The sequence below is a fragment of the Eleutherodactylus coqui genome, chromosome 8 (assembly GCF_035609145.1).
Source record: "Eleutherodactylus coqui strain aEleCoq1 chromosome 8, aEleCoq1.hap1, whole genome shotgun sequence".
NCBI lineage: Eukaryota > Metazoa > Chordata > Amphibia > Anura > Eleutherodactylidae > Eleutherodactylus > Eleutherodactylus coqui.
In genome coordinates this window covers 169,310,933-169,334,338 of record NC_089844.1, presented here as the reverse complement: position 1 = coordinate 169,334,338, position 23,406 = coordinate 169,310,933, and the positions used below count along the sequence as shown (strand labels likewise).

Here is a 23,406-nt window from a genome sequence, read left to right as displayed (position 1 = left end):
CCAAAATGGTCACTGATTGGTGGAGCAAACAAATTGGAGCTGGCTTTTTTGGTTAGGTGCTCCTAGGGACTGCAGGTTTTCACTATTTAACCCCTTTTTGAGGGATATGGCCTTCACTGCTACGAGTCCTTAGGTGCGTCACCAGAGTAGTCATTGATTGGTGGAGCAAACAACTTGGAGCTGGCTTTTCTGGTTAGCTGCTCCTAGGGACTGCAGGTTTTCACCCTTTAACCCCTTTTTCAGGGATCTGGCCTTCACTGCTACGAATCCCTAGGATGCGTCACCAGAGTAGTCACTGATTGGTGGAGCGAACTGGCAACAGGTAGGTGAGTTGTCAATACTGTGAGGTCAGATGGAACTTCATATGTAGTTGTGGGAGAAGACAGATGATTTGGGAAACCATGTTTGATGGAACGCTTCAATTTCCTGGTCACAAGACATAAGACCTGCATATTGATGGACTCAGCAGAACTTGGTCCTGGAGAATAGAACAAATATCATCATTTACTTCCATGTAATTCAGTTTTAATAGTTGAATTTCCTATTTTACTGGTAGGAGTTGATGATCATTAGTTACCTGGTTGGAATCGAAGCTTTAATATCATCAACTTCCAGGCTCCCACTCTGATGGAAGTTGGTCTCGTATTGGGTTGTGGAAGACAATGGATCTTCCTGGAAACTGTGATTGATGGGACATTCCTGTTTCCTGTTCACAAGACATAAAAGGGGATTATACATTAATTGGGATATTCTAAGAACATACACAACATGCAAATACCCAACAGCTCATCTAATAATATACAAATAGCTATTACTACCACCTAACTAGGTAACATGGGTTATAGAGGAATACTACCTCGCTGTTATCTGCTGCTGAACAGTGATGGATTCAGGAGAATATGGCTCTGAAAATACAACAAATGTGCTCATTTACTTCTATGTGATCCAACCAAGTCTTTTCTCTTATTTTACTAGAAGCATTTTATTATCCTTAGATACCTTGATGAAGAAGAGCTCTATCCTCATCAACTTCCAGGCGCTGGTTCTCATGGAAGTTGGTTTGGGGAGAAGACAGATCTTACAGGAAACCGTGATTGGTGGGACATTCCTGTTCCCTGCTCATAAGACATAATAGGGAATCATATATCAATAAAGGAGACAGTCCAAGAACATTCACAATATGACAATATCTAAGTGAGAACACTGATGAGATGATATGGATGATATATAGGAATACCCTACCTCGCTGTCTTCTCCCGCACGGCCCTACATTCAGACGTTCTTACTAATAGCCGCTGAATATACCTTGTGGGCAAACTGTCCTCCGGCCAAGGGGATGCTGTAATGAGTAATATATGGATGAAGGACATATGATAATGTTAAAGGTAACACCCAGGAGTATAACCAGCTGCCCAGAGGTGTGAGCTCTGGTTATAATGCCCAGTACTAATGGCCGGCATTGAAAGTATCCTGCCAATAATGTACAGGAAAACCATACTTACTCATCTGTGCCGGGCCTGAGCTTGACTGCGAAGACACCATACACTGGCTTGTGGTCCGATGTTTTTATTATAGGGCAAGCGTCGTATGTTATGGCTTGCACATCTCCAGCATGTTGGCATTTGTATAACACCCTGTCCTGTAGAGATCACATAGTAATATACACCATGAGATATTATTACTGGAAGCATATTAACTCAATACAGCTATAACTGACACAATTGGGCTCTTCTCCGTGGACTCTGTTGTCTCTCCAGCCCCGTAGACCATTGGATGAGATCTTACCGTATACGATGGGATTCTTTGTTTTGCAGAGGTGTCATAATTATCGGTGCCAACATCAAATTTATAAGTTGGATGGAATCTTATGGTGTCTTCGCGAAATCCTTTAAATATGGACCCTTGAGTTAAAAGAAAGAGATCGGTATAAGAAGCAGCAAAAATAACAAAAAAACATTGCATCTGATGTTCAGAAGGTCATAAGAATGTGGGGGGCATATTACCCATCAGTTCAGTGATTGGATCTGATTCTGTATGTGTGATGTGAAGAATGGATAGCGCTCTGTGTACTAGTAAGTATACCACTGTTCTCTGGGGTACAAAACCGGACTGCCAGAAGTCCTTAAAGGGACACTCCGGCAATTTTATTTATACAATATCTTGGCCAATGAATTAATGGTAGGGGTCCTAAATCCTTTTAGGGATATGACCGGCCAATATGTTCTTCAGACACATTCAGTTACATCCCATATATTATGCACAATACATAGCTCAGCCTCTGGAGTATCTTGGCTTCTTGTGTGCTTATGTCCATGCAGTATTTCTATAATACTGTGTGATGGATACTGGATATATGACGGGTTTCATACAGTATTTCTATAATACTGTGTGATGGATACTGGATATATGACGGGTTTCATACAGTATTTCTATAATACTGTGTGATGGATACTGGATATATGACGGGTTTCATACAGTATTTCTATAATACTGTGTGATGGATACTGGATATATGACAGGTTTCATACAGTATTTCTATAATACTGTGTGATGGATACTGGATATATGACGGGTTTCATACAGTATTTCTATAATACTGTGTGATGGATACTGGATATATGACGGTTTTCATACAGTATTTCTATAATACTGTGTGATGGATACTGGATATATGACGGGTTTCACATTTTATGTGTATTTTGTTTGTTTAATAAAAACTTTTCTGAATGATAATTTACCATTGCTCTTGGCTTCATTGAGCGAGTCGAGCTTGACAAGGCTGCTCATGTCTCTTCCCTCGATGGTTCGGAGGAGAGACTCCACGGTTTTCCGGTCCTCTTTCAGCTGATAATTGAGGTCCCCGAACCAAAAGACCCGATCAAAGCGGGTGGTGACGTCAACTGTAATCAGATAAACAAGTCCCATAATTAGACTCCATGAAGGATCGGACCCCCAATGATGGGGAAGGCGTTGAAGACAATCATAGGCTGCAGGTTGATAACTTGTACTCACAGGCGCTGGAATAAGTTCTGGCCGGAAGTTTTCTAGGCAAGCGAAGACCCTCTGTGATGATCTTATAGTCCACAACCCTTTTCTCAGCTGCTCCAACTGTCAACAAAATCTACATATTAGTAAATGTGACTCCTGGGATTTACAAAACATTCCCAGCACAAATCCTTCTATCATCTCATATCAGTTCTCATCACATAGCAGCACTTTACATGTAATATATGGGGAGCAGATACTTACATCTGAGATGGGTGGTGATGAATAGAAAGGATGTGCCAAATATCGTGAAGGCCACACCCAGGGCTCCCTTGGTTTTTACATAGTGGAACCGTCTGGTTGTCACATGGGCGCTTTCCACTTCTATATAGAAGAATTAAATATAGGAAGAAGGGTCAGTGGTTAGGAGAACTACATAGAACAATTTCTTCTTAAAGGGCTTATACAGCATTAGAAAATCATGTCTTCTTTCAAAACAGTGCCACACTAGCCCACAGATTGTGTGTGGTATTGCAGTTAAGCCTCATTAATATTAATGGAAATGAGATGAAATATCAGACATAACCCATGGACGTGTGGAAGAACATAAGCTATGCAACTATGGAGTAATCTCTCCAATATCCATTACTTCATATCATCAAGAGGCGTTCAGGAAAGCAGCTCTACCAACTAGACCATACAAGGCACATATGAGGCATTCCCACTAATGACTCAACTAAAGTTAGCGTCATAATTGGACCCCCAATTCTATAAATGAAAGAAAGATGATCATACCGGAACAAAACCAGATGAGTTCTCTACGAATGAAGATGGTGAGGTAGAGAACGCCATGCCCGGATGAGTGATGCATGACGTAGTGGGGTCCGAGGGTCTGCTGTAACTTTAGTTCCCATTCTTGCCTGTAAGAAAACACATTAAATTATAGATATTAATAGAGATTACATTAGGTTAAGAGCCTGAGCTCCTCTGTCAGGCGCTCTACACTACCTCAGAGGTTACATTGAAATAGGTAGGGCACCAACTCCGTAGGGATACAGCCCTGTAACGGGGTGCCCAGTGAGTATGAAGCACTGCTCCAGGATCTCCCCTGGTCCCTTACCTTCTGGGCCCAAAACGTGGTTTATGGTGTTCAGAGGTGATGACAGGTTCTATCTAAGGTCCGAGAAGACTTACCGGTTCGGGTATCCTTCCTGGATGCCGATAACGTAGATGTCCTTTCCGTAATCGTCATCTAATGGCAAAAGCAGATCTTCCAGATTTTGTGGGAATTTCTGTTCAGAAGAGACAGATATTAGTAACATGTACACAGAGCGCCACCAAACTGTCCTCTTCTACTTGGGATAGGGGATACTCATGTAGACTATGGCCAGCGCTGCAGACTTGGGATAGGGGATACTCATGTAAACTATGGCCAGCGCTGCAGACTTGGGATAGGGAATACTCATGTAGACTATGGCCAGCGCTGCAGACTTGGGATAGGAGATACTCATGTAGACTATGGCCAGCGCTGCAGACTTGGGATAGGGGATACTCATGTAGACTATGGCCAGCGCTGCAGACTTGGGATAGGGGATACTCATGTAGACTATGGCCAGCGCTGCAGACTTGGGATAGGAGATACTCATGTAGACTATGGCCAGCGCTGCAGACTTGGGATAGGGGATACTCATGTAAACTATGGCCAGCGCTGCAGACTTGGGATAGGGGATACTCATGTAGACTATGGCCAGCGCTGCAGACTTGGGATAGGGAATACTCATGTAGACTATGGCCAGCGCTGCAGACTTGGGATAGGGGATACTCATGTAGACTATGGCCAGCGCTGCAGAGTTTGAATAGGGGGTAATGATATAGATTGATAGTTTGCAATGAGTGTAAGAACTGTTTTGAGTCCTAAGATTTTGGCCCAGGGTAAGATAAGATCTGACTATGTGATACTGAATTGTAAACTAGAGAGACATGGTTACTGGTCTAGTTACCAGACTGCAGCGGGGCTACACGTATGTGACACGGAAAGTATTCTGTAGTTATTCTTACCTTGCCTTCCATGTTCCATGTGGCAATATAAAGCTTCAGCCGCCTGTCTGGAAAGTGCTTGTCCAGCTCCTCAGCGCTGAGCACAGCGCTGCTGCCGTGGCTCCTGTGGAGACAGATTGGGCATTAAGGATGTAGTAACTTCTACCACAGTTCTGGATCTACCAACATGGTATATGACAAGTACTCTGTTTTATCTCCTTCCCAATGTGCAGCGTACATGGACAGCGCACAGAAATGACTGTCTATCAAGAAATGCCTGCGGCACGCCTTGGAAGACTGTCTATCAGAATACAGTATTATGCAATACCATGGTACTGCATAAAACTATATGAATGATCAACTTTTCAGTCCCCTGTGGGGGGCCGGGGGGTGGGGGGGGGGTAAAGACAAATGTATAGAGGGATACAATAAAAGTGTTGCGCTTTTTACAAAAAATACATATTAAGTTTAAAAAAAAACCTTTTCCAATTTGTCTAATCAAAAAATGAATAATTACCGCTGCGTCCCCAAAAGTGATATTTAATATTCTGAACGTTATTAATCCCACATGGTGAACACCGTCAGAGGAAATATACGCAATGAACAGCAAGCTATCAAACGGTCGTATGAACCCCAAATGGCATTGTGGAAGGGGTTAATCTTGACTTACCTCTCACGGATCTCATTGGAGCGCAGGGGGGACAGCAGGCTGAAGTTGTTGGTGGATTGGACGGCTGCCTCATCCTTGATGACTTGATGTTTCTTGAGCTTGATGCTCGGCTCGTCCAGAGATGGTAAGACGCCCTGCAGATTTCCGTCACCTGAAATCTGGGGCAGATTGAATTTTTTGGATTTTCTCCAAAACGGCATGGTTGTTAATTGCCGGGTACAAGATAGTACAATGTCCTGGAGGGCAAACCAGAGGGCAGTCTGGGTGAAATGGGACTGCCTCTAGTTGTACGCAGGACAATTCGCTAACCGTAAGCGCAGCAGAGTACAATAATACGATGCTGATCCCAACAGAAAGACCTAGAATGAAGACATGAGACGAGACATTAGAATGGCTGGAATACATATTGGTGAGAGGAGGGCTGGGCGATTACTCAAATTCCGTGTTTTCACGAGAAAACGCCATGATATTGCACAAAAATCGTGGGAGCGCAGGCGCGATATCGCCGCGATATTCGTGTGAAAGAGGCCTTAAGCAATGTCATTGTATAATAGTAATAAGATCCGAATACTAAACTGTCCAATGACTCTATAGAATAACTCTGCGCCCCTAACAGCTGATTGGTCACATGCCGGCTGAGCTCACGGCTCATTCTTACAGAAGTGGAGCGTCCAACATGGAAGTGAAACATAAATTAAAGTATGCTTTCCGTTCACTTCCGTTTTTCAGCACTTTTGTCGCAGTGTAAAAAAACGGATTGAAGACGGTAAATAGAGAAACTGAAACTGAAGATCTTCACTTCCAATACATTTCTGTGGTGCAAAAATGACGCTTTTTGTTTCCGTGTTGCTATTCCCAGCTAAACAGAAAGCAGAGCGCCGGAGTGCAAAGACCCCCGGGAACAGCAGGAGTAACGATGGAGTACTTACCGGTCACATCCAACTGGTGAGTGACCGATCTGGGCCCAGCGCTGACGTTTATACCAGAACTGATTACATCTTAGTGACATAATAGTGGTTACAGGGTTGGTTCTAGAACCTTCACAGGTTGGCTCCACAACCGCAGCGTCACAGTTTACAGACTTTAATAGGACACTTTTAATGGTCTAAAATATTCTGCATGTTACTTGATCCTTTCCAATCCAATTTGTATCCTGGTTTTCCTAGGGGGCTTATTCTTTTTCTGCCGTTATACATCGGCGCTATCTGCTGGCTAAAGCCAGTACTGCATGAGGTGACACGTTGGATAGGCTCCGACAGCAGAGAGGCTAGCAATATACAGTAAGAGAACCCTAACAGATGTCTTCCAACATCGGAGCTGCACAGCCTTAGGGTGACTACCCACTACAGTTTTTTTTTCCCTGCGAAATTTGCAGCATTTTTGTTTCTGCAGGGGTCAATGGGACTTGTAATGTTAAAATCGCAATTTTAACATTACAAGTCCCATAGACCCCTGCAGAAAAAAAAAATGCTGCGAATTTCGCAGGGGAAAAAAAAACTGTAGTGGGTAGTCACCCTTAAATCATAATGTCTTCAGAGGTCAGACAGTGGATTGGAAAGGGTTAAATATGACAATTCTAAACGTCCTTCTATAATATATGGGGCTGTGAGCTCCCTAAGAGGTATTTACACGGGGGATTCTCTATCCGATTGCGATATAGACAGAATCACACAAGAAAAAAAACTATTTTATACACTAGTAATGTTTTTCCTCTCGTACCGAGAGTCCCTGATAGAAAAACTGCAGCATTTCCTATTTTTGGGTGATTCTTGTCTGAATCGCCAACTGTTTCCTATGACAGAAAAAAAAAAAAGAATCGCAAAATACAGCAGCGGATTGTAACTGAAGAACTTGAGTTTGGATACATTTCTATGGGCTGAAAAACTGCAGCCTTTTTCTTCCCATTTTGCTGTTCCCACGATGGAAGAGCTGAACAGAGAGCAGAGCGCTGGAGTGAGAAGAACCCCGGGGGCAGCAGGAGTAATGATGGAGTACTTACCGGTCACATCCAACTGGTGAGTGACCGATCTGAGCCCAGCACCGCTGTTGTATACTGGTGACATCACAGTAGGTCTTGGTGACATCATAGTGGTTACACGGTCGGTTCCAGAACTTTCACAGTTTACATAGAATTATAAATAAAAGTTTAGTTTATAAAATCCAGAACAATATCAGATAAAAACTAGAAGTAAATCTGTCTGAGGCCTCATGTCCATGAGCGGATTACAGGGCCGATTCATCTAACGAGCCGACCACTCGCATGTCCGTCACGTGACCAGAACAGATTGTTATGTACTGGGGGTAAACAATAAAGGTTTCACTGAACCCCTGCAAGGAGAGGGCCTAAAATCAGGAGAAATTGACCCAGGAAGTATATTGGAGAATGGTCCAACTTGTCATACAATGAATCTTTACTGGCTGAGGCCAGAATACACTGTTGCTTTAAGAAAGTTTCATATTAAAGTTAGATATGCTAGAATGTCATTGGTTAAAGGGGTCCTGCGGATCACCGCGATCTCCCTTCATACATAGACCGCCGATACAGGCCGCCATAAGGTGTATCAGCCGTCACTAAGGGGGTAAAACAACCGCACATTTAATTTTACATCTTAATAACTTTTTCTATGGAAATTAAAGCTGTAAATTCTATAAACTGACCTCCGACTATTCAGGTCTAACAGTTTACAGATTGGAATATGACATTTTAATGGCTTCAAATATTTTGCAAATTAATTAAAAATCAGTGTCAGAGGGAGCACTGTAAAAAGATGGTGAGGGAGTACGTAGCCGATTGTACCACCGTCCTCCGTGACACCTCTGCCCCCTACAACTACTAGGTGTCAAAGCTGGACACATTGCCCGAACTCGCGCTCTATGCCCTGGAGGTGCTTGCTTGTCCTGCGGCTAGCGTCTTGTCAGAGAGGGTGTTTAGTGCAGCTGGGGGGATTATCACGGATAAGCATACCCGCCTGTCAACCGACAGTGCCGACAGGCTTACACTCATCAAGATGAACAAAGCCTGGATTTCCCCAGACTTCTCTTCTCCACCGGCAGAGCAGCGGAACCTAAAGATTCTTTTCGCTGCAACCGCAGATCAAAGGATTCTCTGTCACGGGGTAAAAAGGGGGATTTTGCTTTGTCAATCTCACTCTGATATTAGTCCTCCCCCTCCTCCTGAAACAGCATGTCATCACGCTGAACTGCCAATTTTTCTGCGGCCCAAAAGGCTCTGCTTACAATTTTTTTCCAATTTTTCACAGTTTCAAAAGTATTGATACTTTAACATAAATCAATTTTTTTTAACAGGGCTGCCTCCAGGCTCTGTTACAAATTAAGCAACAGCGAGCTGTATCTTTAAAAAATATTTATGGGTTTCACCTGCCCTCTCGGTTGAGCAATTTTTCAAGGGTACAATTGTTCTCTTGGTACACTAATCTTTCTGGCCCTCGCCTATACTGTTATCTAACTAATTTTTCCGGCCTTCGCCTACACTCATGGTACCCCAATGTTTTGGGGGTTCGCCTATACTCTTGCTACAGAAATTTTAATGGGGTCTGACTATATTTCTGCTACATAAATGTTACCGGGGTCTGCCTAAACTTCAGCTACAGAAATGTTACAGGGGTCTGCCTATACTTCTGCTACGGAAATGTTACTGGGGTCTGTCTATACTGGTACTACAGAAATGTTACTGGGGTCTGCCTATACTTCTGCTACAGAAATGTTACTCGGGTCTACCTAAACTTCAGCCACAGAAATGTTACAGGGGTCTGCCTATACTTCTGCTACGGAAATGTTACTGGGGTCTGCCTATACCTTTGCTACATAAATGTTACAGGGGTCTGCCTATACTTCTGCGACATAAATGTTACTCGGGTCTACCTAAACTTCAGCCACAGAAATGTTACTGGGGTCTGCCTATACCTTTGCTACGGAAATGTTAAAAGGATCTGCCTATACCTTTGCTACAGAAATGTTACTGGGGTCTGCCTATACCTTTGCTACAGAAATGTTACTGGGGTCTGCCTATACCTTTGCTACAGAAATGTTAAAAGGGTCTGCCTATACCTTTGCTACAGAAATGTTACAGGGGTCTGCCTATACTTCTGCTACAGAAATGTTACTGGGGTCTGTCTATACTGTTACTACAGAAATGTTACTTGGGTCTGCCTATACTTCTGCTACAGAAATGTTACTGGGGTCTGCCTATACCTTTGCTACGGAAATGTTACTGGGGTCTGCCTATACCTTTGCTACAGAAATGTTAAAAGGGTCTGCCTATACCTTTGCTACAGAAATGTTACTGGGGTCTGCCTGTACTTCTGCTACAAAAATGTTACAGGGATCTGCCTATACGTCTGCTACAGAAATGTTACTGGGGTCTGCCTATACTTCTGCTACAGAAATGTTACTGGGGTCTGTCTATACTGTTACTACAGAAATGTTACTTGGGTCTGCCTATACTTCTGCTACAGAAATGTTACTGGGGTCTGCCTATACCTTTGCTACGGAAATGTTACTGGGGTCTGCCTATACCTTTGCTACAGAAATGTTAAAAGGGTCTGCCTATACCTTTGCTACAGAAATGTTACTGGGGTCTGCCTGTACTTCTGCTACAGAAATGTTACAGGGGTCTGCCTATACGTCTGCTACATAAATGTTACTGGGGTCTGCATATACTTCTGCTACAGAAATGTTACAGGGGTCTGCCTATACTTCTGCTACGCAAATGTTACATGGGTCTGCCTATACTTCTGCTACATAAATGTTACTGGGGTCTGCTTATACTTCTGCTACATAAATGTTACATGGATCTGCCTATACTTCTGCTACAGAAATGTTACTGGGGTCTGTCTATACTGTTACTACAGAAATGTTACTGGGGTCTGCCTATACTTCTGCTACAGAAATGTTACTGGGTCTGCCTATACCTTTGCTACGGAAATGTTACTGGGGTCTGCCTATACCTTTGCTACAGAAATGTTACAGGGGTCTGCCTATACGTTTGCTACAGAAATGTTACTGGGGTCTACCTATACTTCTGCTACAGAAATGTTACTGGGGTCTGCCTATACTTCTGCTACAGAAATGTTACTGGGGTCTACCTATACTTCTGCTACAGAAATGTTACTGGGGTCTGCCTATACTTCTGCTACAGAAATGTTACTGGGGTCTGCCTATACTTCTGCTACAGAAATGTTACTGTAGTCTGCCTAAACTTCAGCTACAGAAATGTTACAGGGGTCTGCCTATACTTCTGCTACAGAAATGTTACTGGGATCTGCCTATACCTTTGCTACGGAAATGTTACTGGGGTCTGCCTATACCTTTGCTACATAAATGTTACAGGGGTCTGCCTATACTTCTGCGACATGTTACTGGGGTCTACCTAAACTTCAGCCACAGAAATGTTACAGGGGTCTGCCCATACTTCTGCTACAGAAATGTTACTGGGGTCTGTCTATACTGTTACTACAGAAATCTTACTTGGGTCGGCCTATACTTCTGCTACAGAAATGTTACTGTGGTCTGCCTATACCTTTGCTACGAAAATGTTAAAAGAGTCTGCCTATACCTTTGCTACAGAAATGTTACTGGGGTCTGCCTGTACTTCTGCTACAGAAATGTTACAGGGGGCTGCCTATACGTCTGCTACATAAATGTTACTGGGGTCTGCATATACTTCTGCTACAGAAATGTTACTGGGGTCTGCCTATACTTCTGCTACATAAATGTTACATGGGTCTGCCTATACTTCTGCTACAGAAATGTTACTGGGGTCTGCTTATACTTCTGCTACATAAATGTTACATGGGTCTGCCTATGCTTCTGCTACAGAAATGTTACTGGGGTCTGCCTGTACTTCTGCTACAGAAATGTTACTGGGGTCTGTCTATACTGTTACTACAGAAATGTTACTGGGGTCTGCCTATACTTCTGCTACAGAAATGTTACAGGGGTCTGCCTATACCTTTGCTACGGAAATGTTACTGGGGTCTGCCTATACCTTTGCTACAGAAATGTTACAGGGGTCTGCCTATACTTCTGCTACAGAAATGTTACAGAGGTCTGCCTATACTTGTGCTACAGGAATGTTACAGGGGTCTGCCTATACCTTTGCTACAGAAATGTTACTGGGGTATACCTATACTTCTGCTACAGAAATGTTACTGGGGTCTGCCTATACTTATGCTACAGAAATGTTACTGGGGTCTGCCTATACCTTTGCTACAGAAATGTTACTGGGGTCTGCCTATACTTCTGCTACAGAAATGTTACTGGGGTCTGCCTATACTTCTGCTACAGAAATGTTACTGGGGTCTGATTATACCTTTGCTACAGGAATGTTACAGTGGTCTGTCTATACTATGGGTGCACTAAGTCTTCCCATCGCGGTGTTTTACTTATCTGGCACAAATACACTGACTGACTAGGGCATGAATTGTGGGCCGAGGGCAAGGTCGTTGGCGGGGTGAAGCTCTCCCATGGTTGGGCACTCTGATTTCTTCCTGTGTAATACCATCTTTGTGCCATGACAGCATAGGCGAGCCCAAGGATCTCAAAGACTTCCCCTTGCAGTGTTTAGCTATCTGTGTGGGGACACATGGATTTCCCATTGCTATGTAACTCAAGGCACCTTGAGTCCCACAAGGTGGAGGCTGGGACTGAGCCTGACCCGGGGCCTGCTCACATACTTCCCACACAGACTATAGCGGGTTCTGGTCATGGTTTCTTGGCCTTGTAATGCCACCTCCTCCTCCTGTTTGGGGTCATGGGATCAGCACTGGGCAACATGTATTTTCTCCCGTGTTATCATAGTAATCTGAGACACTGGTTTGGGGCAAACAAGAGGAGCGTTACTGCATTAATGAGACGTTCACAGCTGTACTAGCATCGGAGTCTGCTCTATGCCCACGATTGCTGAGGGTTTGTGCAGAGGCCTATGTCTTCGGCGCACTGAAAGTCTGCCATGTGTGGGCACTGTGATTTCTTCAGGTTTAATACTGTCTTTGGCTTCCTTGGACTCGCCTATGCTGTGGGTGCACAAAGACTTCCCATAGCGGTGTTTGACCTGTCTGGCACAAATACACTGACTGACTTGGGTAGGGTGCAGAGTGCATATGGCTTACCCCTTGCATTGTCGATGAGGTATCCGACACCCAAACAGAATGAGTAGTGTGTGGATACATGGATTCCCCATTGCTATGTCACTCGCAGCACCTTGGGCCACACAAGGTGTTTGCTGGAACCAAGCCTGACCCAGGGCCTGCTCACATACTTCCCACACAGACTATAGCGGGTCTTGGTCATGGTTTCTTGGCCTTGTAATGACACCTTCTCCTCCAGCTTGGGGTCATGGGATCAGCACTGGGCAACATGTATTTTCTCTCGTGTTACCACAGTTATCCGCGGCACTGGTTTGAGCCAAACAAGAGGAGCGTTACAGCATTAATGAGACGTTCACAGCTGCACTAGCATCGGAGTCCGCTTCATGCCTGCGATTGCTGAGGGTGTGGGCAGAGGCCTATGTCCTGGGGAAAATGCAACTGTGCCAGGTTGGGCCTGTGGAACTTCTTCCTGGTTAATGCAGTCTTTGGAGGGGTGAAAGCACATGTAACTGATTTAATGAGACATTCACATCTGCACTAGCATCGGAGTCCACTTCATGCCCGCGATTGCTGAGGGTTTGTGCAGAGGCCTATGTCCTCTGTCGAGGGTTAGTCTGCACAAACAGACTGGTCAGTGATGTTGTCCGTTTCCAAATTGACCTACGTAGGAGCGCTCTTTTGAGAGGCAAAGCATTGACCATTACACACGGTATATGGTGAAGCAATGAACTCTGTTTATTGTCTGTATCTCTTAGCTTTTATAGCCAGTCCCCCTCGTGGCTAAACAAGGAAAAACTCGTGATTTTACATACATCTTAAACTCATGACTTTTACATACATCTTAGACTTGTGATATATGACTGAGACAAACACATCTTTAAGAAATTGCTGATAATTCTCTTTTGTGGTTAAGCCATCTCTTGCTAAATTCCAGGACACCTGCTCTTGTGAACTTCCTGATTCCACTAGGTCAGTCTGCAGGCCTGTTTCTCAATAGTCATGAGTTCTGTTACACATGAAAATATATTTGCAATATATTCATTTAGATAAGCAACATATATTAACTCCTTCAGCCCCTTTTGGCCCCTATCATTCCCCCATTTTGGACATCAGGAAGACACACGCAGGGTCCAGTTCTATTTTGAAAAGTCATAGTCGAGGTAGGTCCTATTGGTCGACTAGTCCCTATAAGGCGTCTCTAGTATGATGTTACAATACTAGTAGCGTGCACAGGTACGCACGGCGTGGGACTCCCTAATCTTCACCCACACCAATGTCCCTCCTGGAGATAGTCCTAATGGTGAACACGTCCAGGTCGCCTTACCCTGACCCTACACTACCTAGTGACAAGACTGGAAGGAACCGCCGTATGTTCTGCCTACCTCCAGCAGGGGTCGGCCTACACAGGGGCTGTAAAGGCTTTTGCCGTACATTTGCCCACACAAGAGATTATGACTTTGATTACTATATATATACACAACAGCATGACAATTATCTGTACTATAGTTTGTAGGATTCCCATGAACCATCCTCCCAGACCAGAAAACCAATTTGCAGGGTTAAGAAAACTAAACCATCCCTGGTCTTTATCCTGTTTTATGCTAGTAGCTATTTTACCCAAGGTATTGATCTTTTGGTGAATGGATTCTGAGTGATCAGAGAGGTTGAAACAACACATCCCCTCAAATTCCTCACATCCGTGGTTTACTGCGAGCAACAGGTAATCTATGGCGGCTCTATTTTGTAAAGCTGCTTTCCTGACTCCTTGTATGTCTAGTAGGAGAAGGTCCAAGGCCTGTGATGTAGCATTCAGGCCCTTTACCATATCGCATGCTAATCCATTGATTACTCTTGCGTTATATTGTGCCAACCCGGGAACACCCACAATACTGACTGCCAGTGCCGTATGTTCTGAGTAGCTAAGTAGAGTGGGTGGTCCTTCACAGTTGCTATCCAGTCCTTCTACCTCCCTCTTTTGTCTGTTGGTGAGTTGCGGGCTGCTAGGTTTTTGGTACATTAGTATACTTAATCTAGCTAGGGAGCAGGGACCTCCGGTCAGGTTAGCTGGAATATATGTGTAAGTCAGGTTACCGCAGGACAGGACCCAGCCTAATGGTAATTTGACGTGCCTAAAATGGCTGGGGCTTCGGACTGTGTGGTTGCAAAGCATAGGAGTATGTACCTTTCTACATTGCTCGACTGTGCGATTACAGAGTCTCTGGGAATCACTAGTCACCCTGGTTCTCTGCGCACAACCTCCCATATGTTCTTTATTACACGTGAAGTTATAGCATACCTCAGCCGGAGCGACATTCCTGACCCGGAAACGAGTCATATTTGACCAAAGTGTATGTTCGACCGCATCACAATGGGGACAATATTCATATACATTAAGAAAGGTATTTTCCTGAACAACATTGCTCTCCTCCACATCACTATCGTTATGCACTATTGAATATATATCGCGAAGTGTCTTTATTGGAGTGGGGATAGACAGTAAGCAAGTCCGTAAAATATCTTCCCCACTCCGAAGGTTGGGCATGCACATGTGGGAGATATTCAGTACGTCTTTTGCAAAGTATTCCCACATGTTGGGGTGTCCTTCCGCCCAAACAGTCCATCTTCTTCTTACATCGACAGTTGATGAGGAATTGTCCCGAAAAGAGAGTAGTCCAAGAAAACAAAGGGTAAATAATACACCTATCCAGACTATCAATGCTGGTGTCCAGGTTGCCATCCCCCTCCCCCACCCTGGGTTGGGCTTATTCTCCACCCCCCTCGTGGTGCTGAGGCGTTGGAACTTTCTTGCAGTGTGAGGCATGGATCCAAGTGGGTTTGCCTTCTAGCTTGACCGAGGTGGGAGTGGTTAACAGTACCTGGTATGGTCCGTCAAAGCGAGGTTCCAAAGTCTTTCTGACGTGTCTCTTTACCACCACCCAATCTCCGGGATTCAGAGAGTGGGATCCTTCCAAACTATCAGGGTCTGGAATAGAAGAGAAAACTAGGTCGTGTGTTATTTTTAGCCTGTGGCATAAGTCCTGCACAAAGGAAGTAACTTTATCATGACCCAGGGATAGAGCTTGTGGGTGATACAGTCCTAGCCTGGGCACGGAGCCAAAGAGAATCTCATAAGGAGACAGTCCTGTTTTCCTATTTGGCGTGGTCCGTACTGAGTAGAGGGCCAGAGGTAGGCACTCGGGCCAAGGTTTTCCTGTTTCAACCATGGCTTTCTGTATCTTAAGTTTGAGGGTGCCATTGAGTCTTTCTACTTTTCCGGAGCTCTGTGGATGATAGGGGGTGTGAAACGCCTGCTCTACTCCTAAGGCGGACATGACTTCCTTCATTACCTCACCAGTGAAGTGAGTACCACGGTCGCTCTCAATGGTCTCTGGTACCCCAAATCTGCACACTAACTCTGACACAAGTTTTTTTGCAGTGGCCTGGGCAGTGGCCTTCGGGACCGCGTAGGCCTCAGCCCACCCAGAAAAGAGGTCAACGCATACCAGGACATACTCATACCTTCCTGACCTGGGCAGCTGGATGTAATCTATCTGTAGTCTCTGGAAGGGGTACAAAGGTCGCGGAGTGCACTTCCGAGGGGTCTTTACTACTTGACCGGGGTTGTGTAGTGCACAGATTCCACAAGCCTTGACGTATGCCTTTGCCATCCTGTCAAATCCCGGAGCGTACCACATTTTCTCCACCAGGGCTACCATGGCATTACGAGAAGCGTGCACCTTTCCATGAGCCAAAAGGGCCATACTAGGATAGGCAGCCGCAGGTAAACACATACGGGAACCCATCATCCAACCTTCATTTCCTTTTACTGCCCCTGCACTTGCCCAGCGCTCCTGCTCTTGCCCTGAGGGGAGTAGGTCCACCTCCTTCTGTGGTGGGACAGAGGGAGTCTGGTCCTTGGCAGGGGGATCAGGATCCTCCTCCGCTGGGCAGGACCTGGTCTGAACTCTGCACACGGGTGCCCTCCAGTCCAGCAGGGCTGCAGCCTTAGCTGCTCCGTCTGCCTTCTCGTTGCCTCTGCTTTCCAAGGAGTCCCCTTGGGTGTGTGCCTTTACCTTTATTATGGCTACCTGCTTCGGGAGCATGATAGCTGACATTAAACTACTTACTGCCTCACCATTCTTTATCGGTCTGCCTTGAGCTGTTAGGAAGCTCCGCGCGCGCCAAATCGGCCCATAGTCATGCGCAATGTCAAACGCGTACCTGGAGTCCGTATAGATATTAGCAGTGACTCCCCGGGCTAATTTGCAGGCCTCGGTCAGAGCGCACAGCTCCGCTTCCTGTGCTGACATATGTGGGGGCAAGGCGCGGCCTATCAGTACTTCATTCATTGATACTACAGCAAACCCTGTCACAAATCTGCCCATCTCATTCTGGTATCGTGATCCATCCACAAACATTTCAAGGTGGGGGTTCAGGAGAGGCTTATCTGTGACATGAGCAAATCCAGCTGTCTCCTGCTCCATCAGAGCAGCACAGTCATGCTGGTGCTCGGTGTCAAAAGCTTCCTCTTCGCCTAGGGAATTGACAAAAAGTTGATCCCCTGTGCTTACTCCCCCATTTGAATCAGTGTCACCTAATGGCAGTAAGGTGGCCGGATTCAAAGTTGTGCAACGTTGAAATGAGACATTGGATGAAGAGTGTACTGCAAGTTCCATTTTGACCTGTCCAGCAAGAGACAGATGTCTACGGCTCACCTGTGTCAGAATTCCATGTACGTCATGGGGCGTGAGGACCACAAGAGGGTAGTCTAGGACCACCTCAGAAGCTTTCTCAAGTAGTGCTTGTACAGCCAGAACTGCTCTTACACAGGAGGGTGAACCCCTGGCTACTGCGTCAAGATGTGCACTGTAGTATGCTACAGGGCGCTTTTTGTCACCATGCTCTTGTGTGAGGACGGCAGTAGCATGTCCCGCCATCTCAGTCACGAACATCTGGAAGGGTTTATCATAGTCTGGCAGACCCAGTGCTGGAGCGCTGGTGATCTGTATTTTCAGCTGGTGAAAAGCTGACTCGGCTTCCGGAGACAAAGCAAATGGCTTCGAGCTCAGGCAGTCGTACAGAGGCTGCATGGTCATGGAGGCAGAGCGAATCCATGGCCGACAATATGAAACTAACCCCAGAAATGTCCGCAACTGAGCATGGGAGGCGGGGAGTGGCATGTCCTCCACCACCTTGGTACGTTCTGGCGTGAGGTGTTTTGTACCAGGACCTAGGCAGTGACCAAGAAACACAACATGAGATTTGCAAAACTGTAATTTGTCTTTACTGGCTTTACACCCGCTGTCTGCAAGAAAACAAAGGAGGCTGAGTGAGGCCGCAACGCAGGTAGGTCTGTCCGGTGCACAGAGTAGGAGATCATCAACATACTGAAGCAGGGCCACACCTGGTGGGACCATCCATGCATCAAGTACAAGCCTCATACATCGGGTGAATTGATTTGGGCTGTTTTGTGCCCCTTGTGGTAGAACAGTCCAGCAGTACTGTTTTCCTCGGAACGTGAAGGCAAACAGGTACTGGCAATCGGGGTGGAGCGGGACGGACATAAATGCATTGGCGAGATCGACCAGAGTGTACCAACAGGTTCCGGAGGGTATGGTGGACAACAGAGTGTAGGGATTGGGGACCAGAGGTGTCTCTAGGATGGTCACCTTATTGATTTCTCTTAGATCCTGAACCATCCGGTAGGTATCAGGTTCGCCTTTCTTGCCTTTCTTTTTAACCGGGAAGAGTGGCGTGTTAGCGGGTGAGACGCAAGGTTTTAAAGCATTCAAGGCACATAACTCTGTAATAGTGGAGGCTATTGCGTCTTCCTGTGCCATGGCTAGGGGATACTGGCGAATCATGGGGGCTTTTTCCCCATCTTTGAGATATACCATGACTGGGGGTACGTGGAGATGGCCCAAGTCTGTCTTCCCTTTTGCCCTTAGGGTCTCTGGCACTGCTGAGAGAACCTGTGTATCTTCTGGGGTCAACACATATACAGTACAAGAAGGAGGCGGAGTGACCAAGTCTGCTGCCATGAGACAGAATACTTGGTGGTCGGCCGCAGAGGTACTGACATGAGCCTCACCGGAAGGATGGAGCTGAATACAGCACCCCAGGGGTCCCATCACATCGGTTCCCATGATGCAATCCCCAGCGGGTGACACCAGGAAGCGAGTGAGGACTCGTGACCCTTGAAAGGAGACTTCTATGGGCTCGGTCTCACACATGGGTGTTGGTTCACCGGACACTCCAACGGCTATGGCTATGGAGTCTGAGAGAGGAATACTAAGGTCATTGACTTGTGAGGTACTGACACATGATTTAGTGGCCCCTGTGTCAATTAAAAAGGGCACCTCCTTCCCCTGGATTTTTAGAGGCTGAAAAATTTGTGGCCCACGTGTGTCAGTAACTATAAGGGACACGGGGGAAGGAGTGCCAGACCTTCATTGGTAATTGGTATACCCGTTGTTTCCCTGTGGGCGGGATGATGTGGTATTGGCCGTACTTCCCTGTTGCCCCCTTTCGTCTGACATGTTCTGTCTAGGGCGTTTAGGGGCCCTACAATTACGGGCCAAGTGTCCAGTCTTCCCGCAGTTATAACACTTACGGGTCTCCCGCCTGGGGTCTGTAAGTTGGGCTGTGTCCCCCTCCATGGTGTAATGTTTAACCATAACACCCTTTGCGTGGTCTTCTGTGTCCATGACAAATCCTACAGCTTTCTTATATAGATCACGCGGTTTGGCCTGTCGCCAATCGGGGGTACATGCTTTAACGCGGTCAGACAGGCGCTTATCTATTCCTTGCATAAAGGCTTCACAAAAAGCAGCATTACGTATGGCTTTTGGACAATCATATAAGCCCAGATCTCTGCCTACTTCCTCTAAACGGCCAAAGTAACATTCAATAGACTCGCCCTTGTTCTGTCTACACTGGGTTAGGGCTGTACGTCTCTCTTGGGCTTTGTCCTTAAACCAGGCTTTAACCTTGTCCACATATTGAGTACCACTAAGTAATGTCTGGGGGTCATCTGGGCGATCTTCAAGACCACAAAATTGGGCAATACTATTGTAAAGGCCCAGAGGACATTTTACATTCATAAGACATTCCATATCTGTCCAAGTGGCAGAGTAGTTTTTCTGTATGACTTCCAACTTTCTATGGAAAGCTGCTGGCTCTGTCTGGGGATCGGGCAGTTGCTGACACAGTGCCATCTGGTCTGTGGCGCTTCAGGGTCGCCATGTAGTGACTGTAGACCCGGGAGTTGGTCTATGTGCGTCCATGGGTCTGTCATTAGAAGACGATGGTCTGTCAGTGTCCTCTTGTCTGACCGTGCCCAATGGTGGACTCGGTCTGTTTGGTTCTCTATAATGGGTAGTGGAGGTTGTAACTGGGAACAAGGGAACCGGTTGTCTACACTGGTCCCTGGGACGTGGAGTCCCACATACCGTACAGAGTTCTCTAAAACAGGCATTCTGTTGACCACAACGTGGACAGTCCCAAGCCGGACCTCTATTTACTTCAGGGCCCGGGGATCCTGATTGAGGGCTGTAGGGAGGTGTATCCATCTGGGCAGTAGCCTGTGGATACGTAGGAGGCAGGGGCGGCAAATTGGGATACAGAGAATTAAAGGGATTATTTGGAGACATTGGTGGAGCGGCCGGGACGACAGGAGGGACTAATGGAACCGTAGGGGTTTCCATGGGAACGTCTATTGGTGGCCGGGCCATAGGACAATAAACTAAAATGCCCTCGCCTCGGGACTCGGAGTCCCAGTGTTCGTCTTCTGCTGTTTTAGAGCAGTCCAGGATGGCCTTCATGCCCTTTTCCAAACCCTTATTTCTTATTTCCTTTCTATGCTTATCCTCATATTGTGACCAAAATTCATAATTGAATGTTCCCGCCTTCTTGAGGCCTATACGTTTGTAAACTTTATAGGCTTGTCTGCAAATGTCCTCCCCTTCTCTATCTTTAATTATTTCAATAGGAGTCTGATATATCTTAGATTGTTCAGACCCCATCTTGACCACTTCCAACTATTCTTCACTAAGTATACAGGACGTATATTTCACACAGTAAACTAAGATAATCACTGAGATTATCTGGGAACACACAGTTCCCTGTCCCGGAATAGATTTACAGAACTAAAACGTGGTCAACTTCAAACACTAGGATTCAGGGGAGACCAGACTTCGCCTCTTAGGGAACTTTTAGTAATATTATAACAGATCCAGAGTAACAATATGACTGCCAGAAATGAGACTATAACAATAACAATTATTTCAATCTCCAATACAGACAACATGACTCTTTAAGTCCCAATGAGTGAGTTCTTCCGTCTAGGACAGTTAAATGAACTTATTCACTCTAAAATATGGACGGAGCAGAAAATATAGGAAACAGGCAACAACCAACCTTTAGTCCGTTAGAGACACACAGAGATCTAAAGAATCCAGACTGTATAATAGTAAGATAAGCTCTTACCTTTACACCGGTGTTTTCAGTCTGGGGTCTCAGGATCCAGTATCCACGTCAACGGGCCAGGAGTTTGTTTCAGTCTACTGGTTGCGATGTCCCGTAAAGATAAGCCCCGCCCCCTAGTTGGACGCCAAAAACTGTCGAGGGTTAGTCTGCACAAACAGACTGGTCAGTGATGTTGTCCGTTTCCAAATTGACCTACGTAGGAGCGCTCTTTTGAGAGGCAAAGCATTGACCATTACACACGGTATATGGTGAAGCAATGAACTCTGTTTATTGTCTGTATCTCTTAGCTTTTATAGCCAGTCCCCCTCGTGGCTAAACAAGGAAAAACTCGTGATTTTACATACATCTTAAACTCATGACTTTTACATACATCTTAGACTTGTGATATATGACTGAGACAAACACATCTTTAAGAAATTGCTGATAATTCTCTTTTGTGGTTAAGCCATCTCTTGCTAAATTCCAGGACACCTGCTCTTGTGAACTTCCTGATTCCACTAGGTCAGTCTGCAGGCCTGTTTCTCAATAGTCATGAGTTCTGTTACACATGAAAATATATTTGCAATATATTCATTTAAGCAACATATATTAACTCCTTCAGCCCCTTTTGGCCCCTATCACCTCGATGCAGTGAAAGTCTGCCATGTTTGGGCACTGTGATTTCTTCATGGTTCATGTCTTTGGGTTCCTTGGACTCACCTATGTTGTGGTTGCACACAGACTTCCCATAGCGGTGTTTTACCTGTCTGGCACAAATACACTGACTGACTTGGGTAGGGGGCAGAGTGCAGACGGCTTTCCCCTTGCATTGTGGATGAGGTATTCGACACCCAAACAGAATGAGTAGTGTGTGGACACATGGATTCCCCATTGCTATGTCACTCGCAGCACCATGGGTCACACAAGATGGAGGCTGGGACTGAGCCTGACCCTGGGCCCGCTCACATGCTTCCCACACAGAGTATTGCTGAATTGTGGAGATGTGTAGAAGTGCTGGGCTGGCACCTGAGTCCCCTTTATGCCCACGTTTGCGGCTCGTGACAATTTTGCGACGGAGGTGGCATGGGATTGGAATGATGATTATACGTCAATTTATCAACGACTCTCAACAGCATTGTGGGCTATCGCCCCCTCTTTCAAAGAGGGTCGCTGCCTGGCCCTGCCAACCCTCTGCAGTGTGTGCCTCCGGTTCCTCCTCATGGCAGACGCACTTAGAAATAGACATGAGGGTGGTGTAGCTATGAAACGAGCGTGTGGCATGAGGGCAGCTGAAGGCTGCGCAGGGAAACTTTTGTGTGCGCTGTAGAAGCAGGGTCATGCGTGGGGTTGGGCAGCATGTAAGCCAGGAGAAGAGGCAGCGTTGTCACCCGCAGGCAGTGATTGTCCTTGGTTGCAGGTAGTGTGGTGCTTAGCTAAGGTCTGCCATGCTAATGAGGGTTTGACCGAAGTGAAAATTGTTAGGGGGGGCAGACTCTAGCCCCTATTGTGGCTTAATAGTAGGACCTGGGTGCCTCAGATGCAGCCATACATGCTGTCCCTGCCCTTCCCTATCCGCTTCTGTGGTGTTTCCATGACTTTCTGATGTTTTCCAGAGTTTCACAAGTCATCAGCTATGCGGATCATTGGTCCCATACAAAAATGCTCGAGTCGCCCCTTGACTTCAATGGAGTTTGTTACTCGAAACGAGCTCTTGAGCATCGTGGAAAGTTCAACTCGAGCAACGAGCACCCGAGCAATTTGGTGCTCGCTCATCTCTAATTATCAGCAATTTCCATGGTCCCCCGTGTATTATCTGCGGCCTCCATTGTCTCCTGTGTATTATCAGCAGCCTCCATTGTCCCCCATGTATTATTAGCAGTCTCCATTGTCTCCCGTGTATTATCAGCAGCGTCCATTGTCCCCCGTGTATTATCAGCAGCCTCCATTCTCCCCCGTGTATTATCAGCAGCCTCCATTGTCCCCCTTGTATTATCAGCAGTCTCTATTGTCCCCCGTGTATTATCAGCAGCGTCCATTGTCCCCCGTGTATTATCAGCAGCCTTGCCGAACTGAACATCTTGACTGGCCTCATGGTAACAGCCTGCCCTTGGCCTTAGTGTATGTGTCCTTGGCTATCCT

General features: G+C 46.0%; 1 protein-coding gene across 1 annotated transcript; it reads right to left on the bottom strand.

The window, feature by feature from the left end:
• Positions 1–462: 462 nt before the first annotated feature.
• Positions 463–5,892, bottom strand: LOC136578009 (phosphatidylinositol polyphosphate 5-phosphatase type IV-like). Its single transcript, XM_066577915.1, has 14 exons — positions 5,693–5,892; positions 5,044–5,146; positions 4,180–4,277; positions 3,781–3,905; positions 3,250–3,369; positions 3,013–3,102; positions 2,739–2,900; positions 1,786–1,901; positions 1,503–1,639; positions 1,287–1,339; positions 1,000–1,115; positions 857–903; positions 578–706; positions 463–478 (listed from the first exon to the last, which is right to left on the bottom strand). The coding sequence occupies exons 1-14, from the start codon at positions 5,890–5,892 to the stop codon at positions 463–465; spliced, it is 1,512 nt and encodes a 503-aa protein (XP_066434012.1).
• Between the last annotated feature and the right edge of the window lie 17,514 nt (positions 5,893–23,406).

Bases quoted from the DNA above. Each gene is read 5' to 3' on its own strand.
- LOC136578009 (XM_066577915.1), bottom strand. From the start codon at position 5,892: ATGCCGTTTTGGAGAAAATCCAAAAAATTCAATCTGCCCCAGATTTCA. The intron at 2,901-3,012 runs GTGAGTACAAGT...ATCTGATTACAG, and splicing joins CAGAACTTATTCCAGCGCCT to TTGACGTCACCACCCGCTTT. The intron at 904-999 runs GTATCTAAGGAT...GTATTTTCAGAG, and splicing joins TAGAGCTCTTCTTCATCAAG to CCATATTCTCCTGAATCCAT.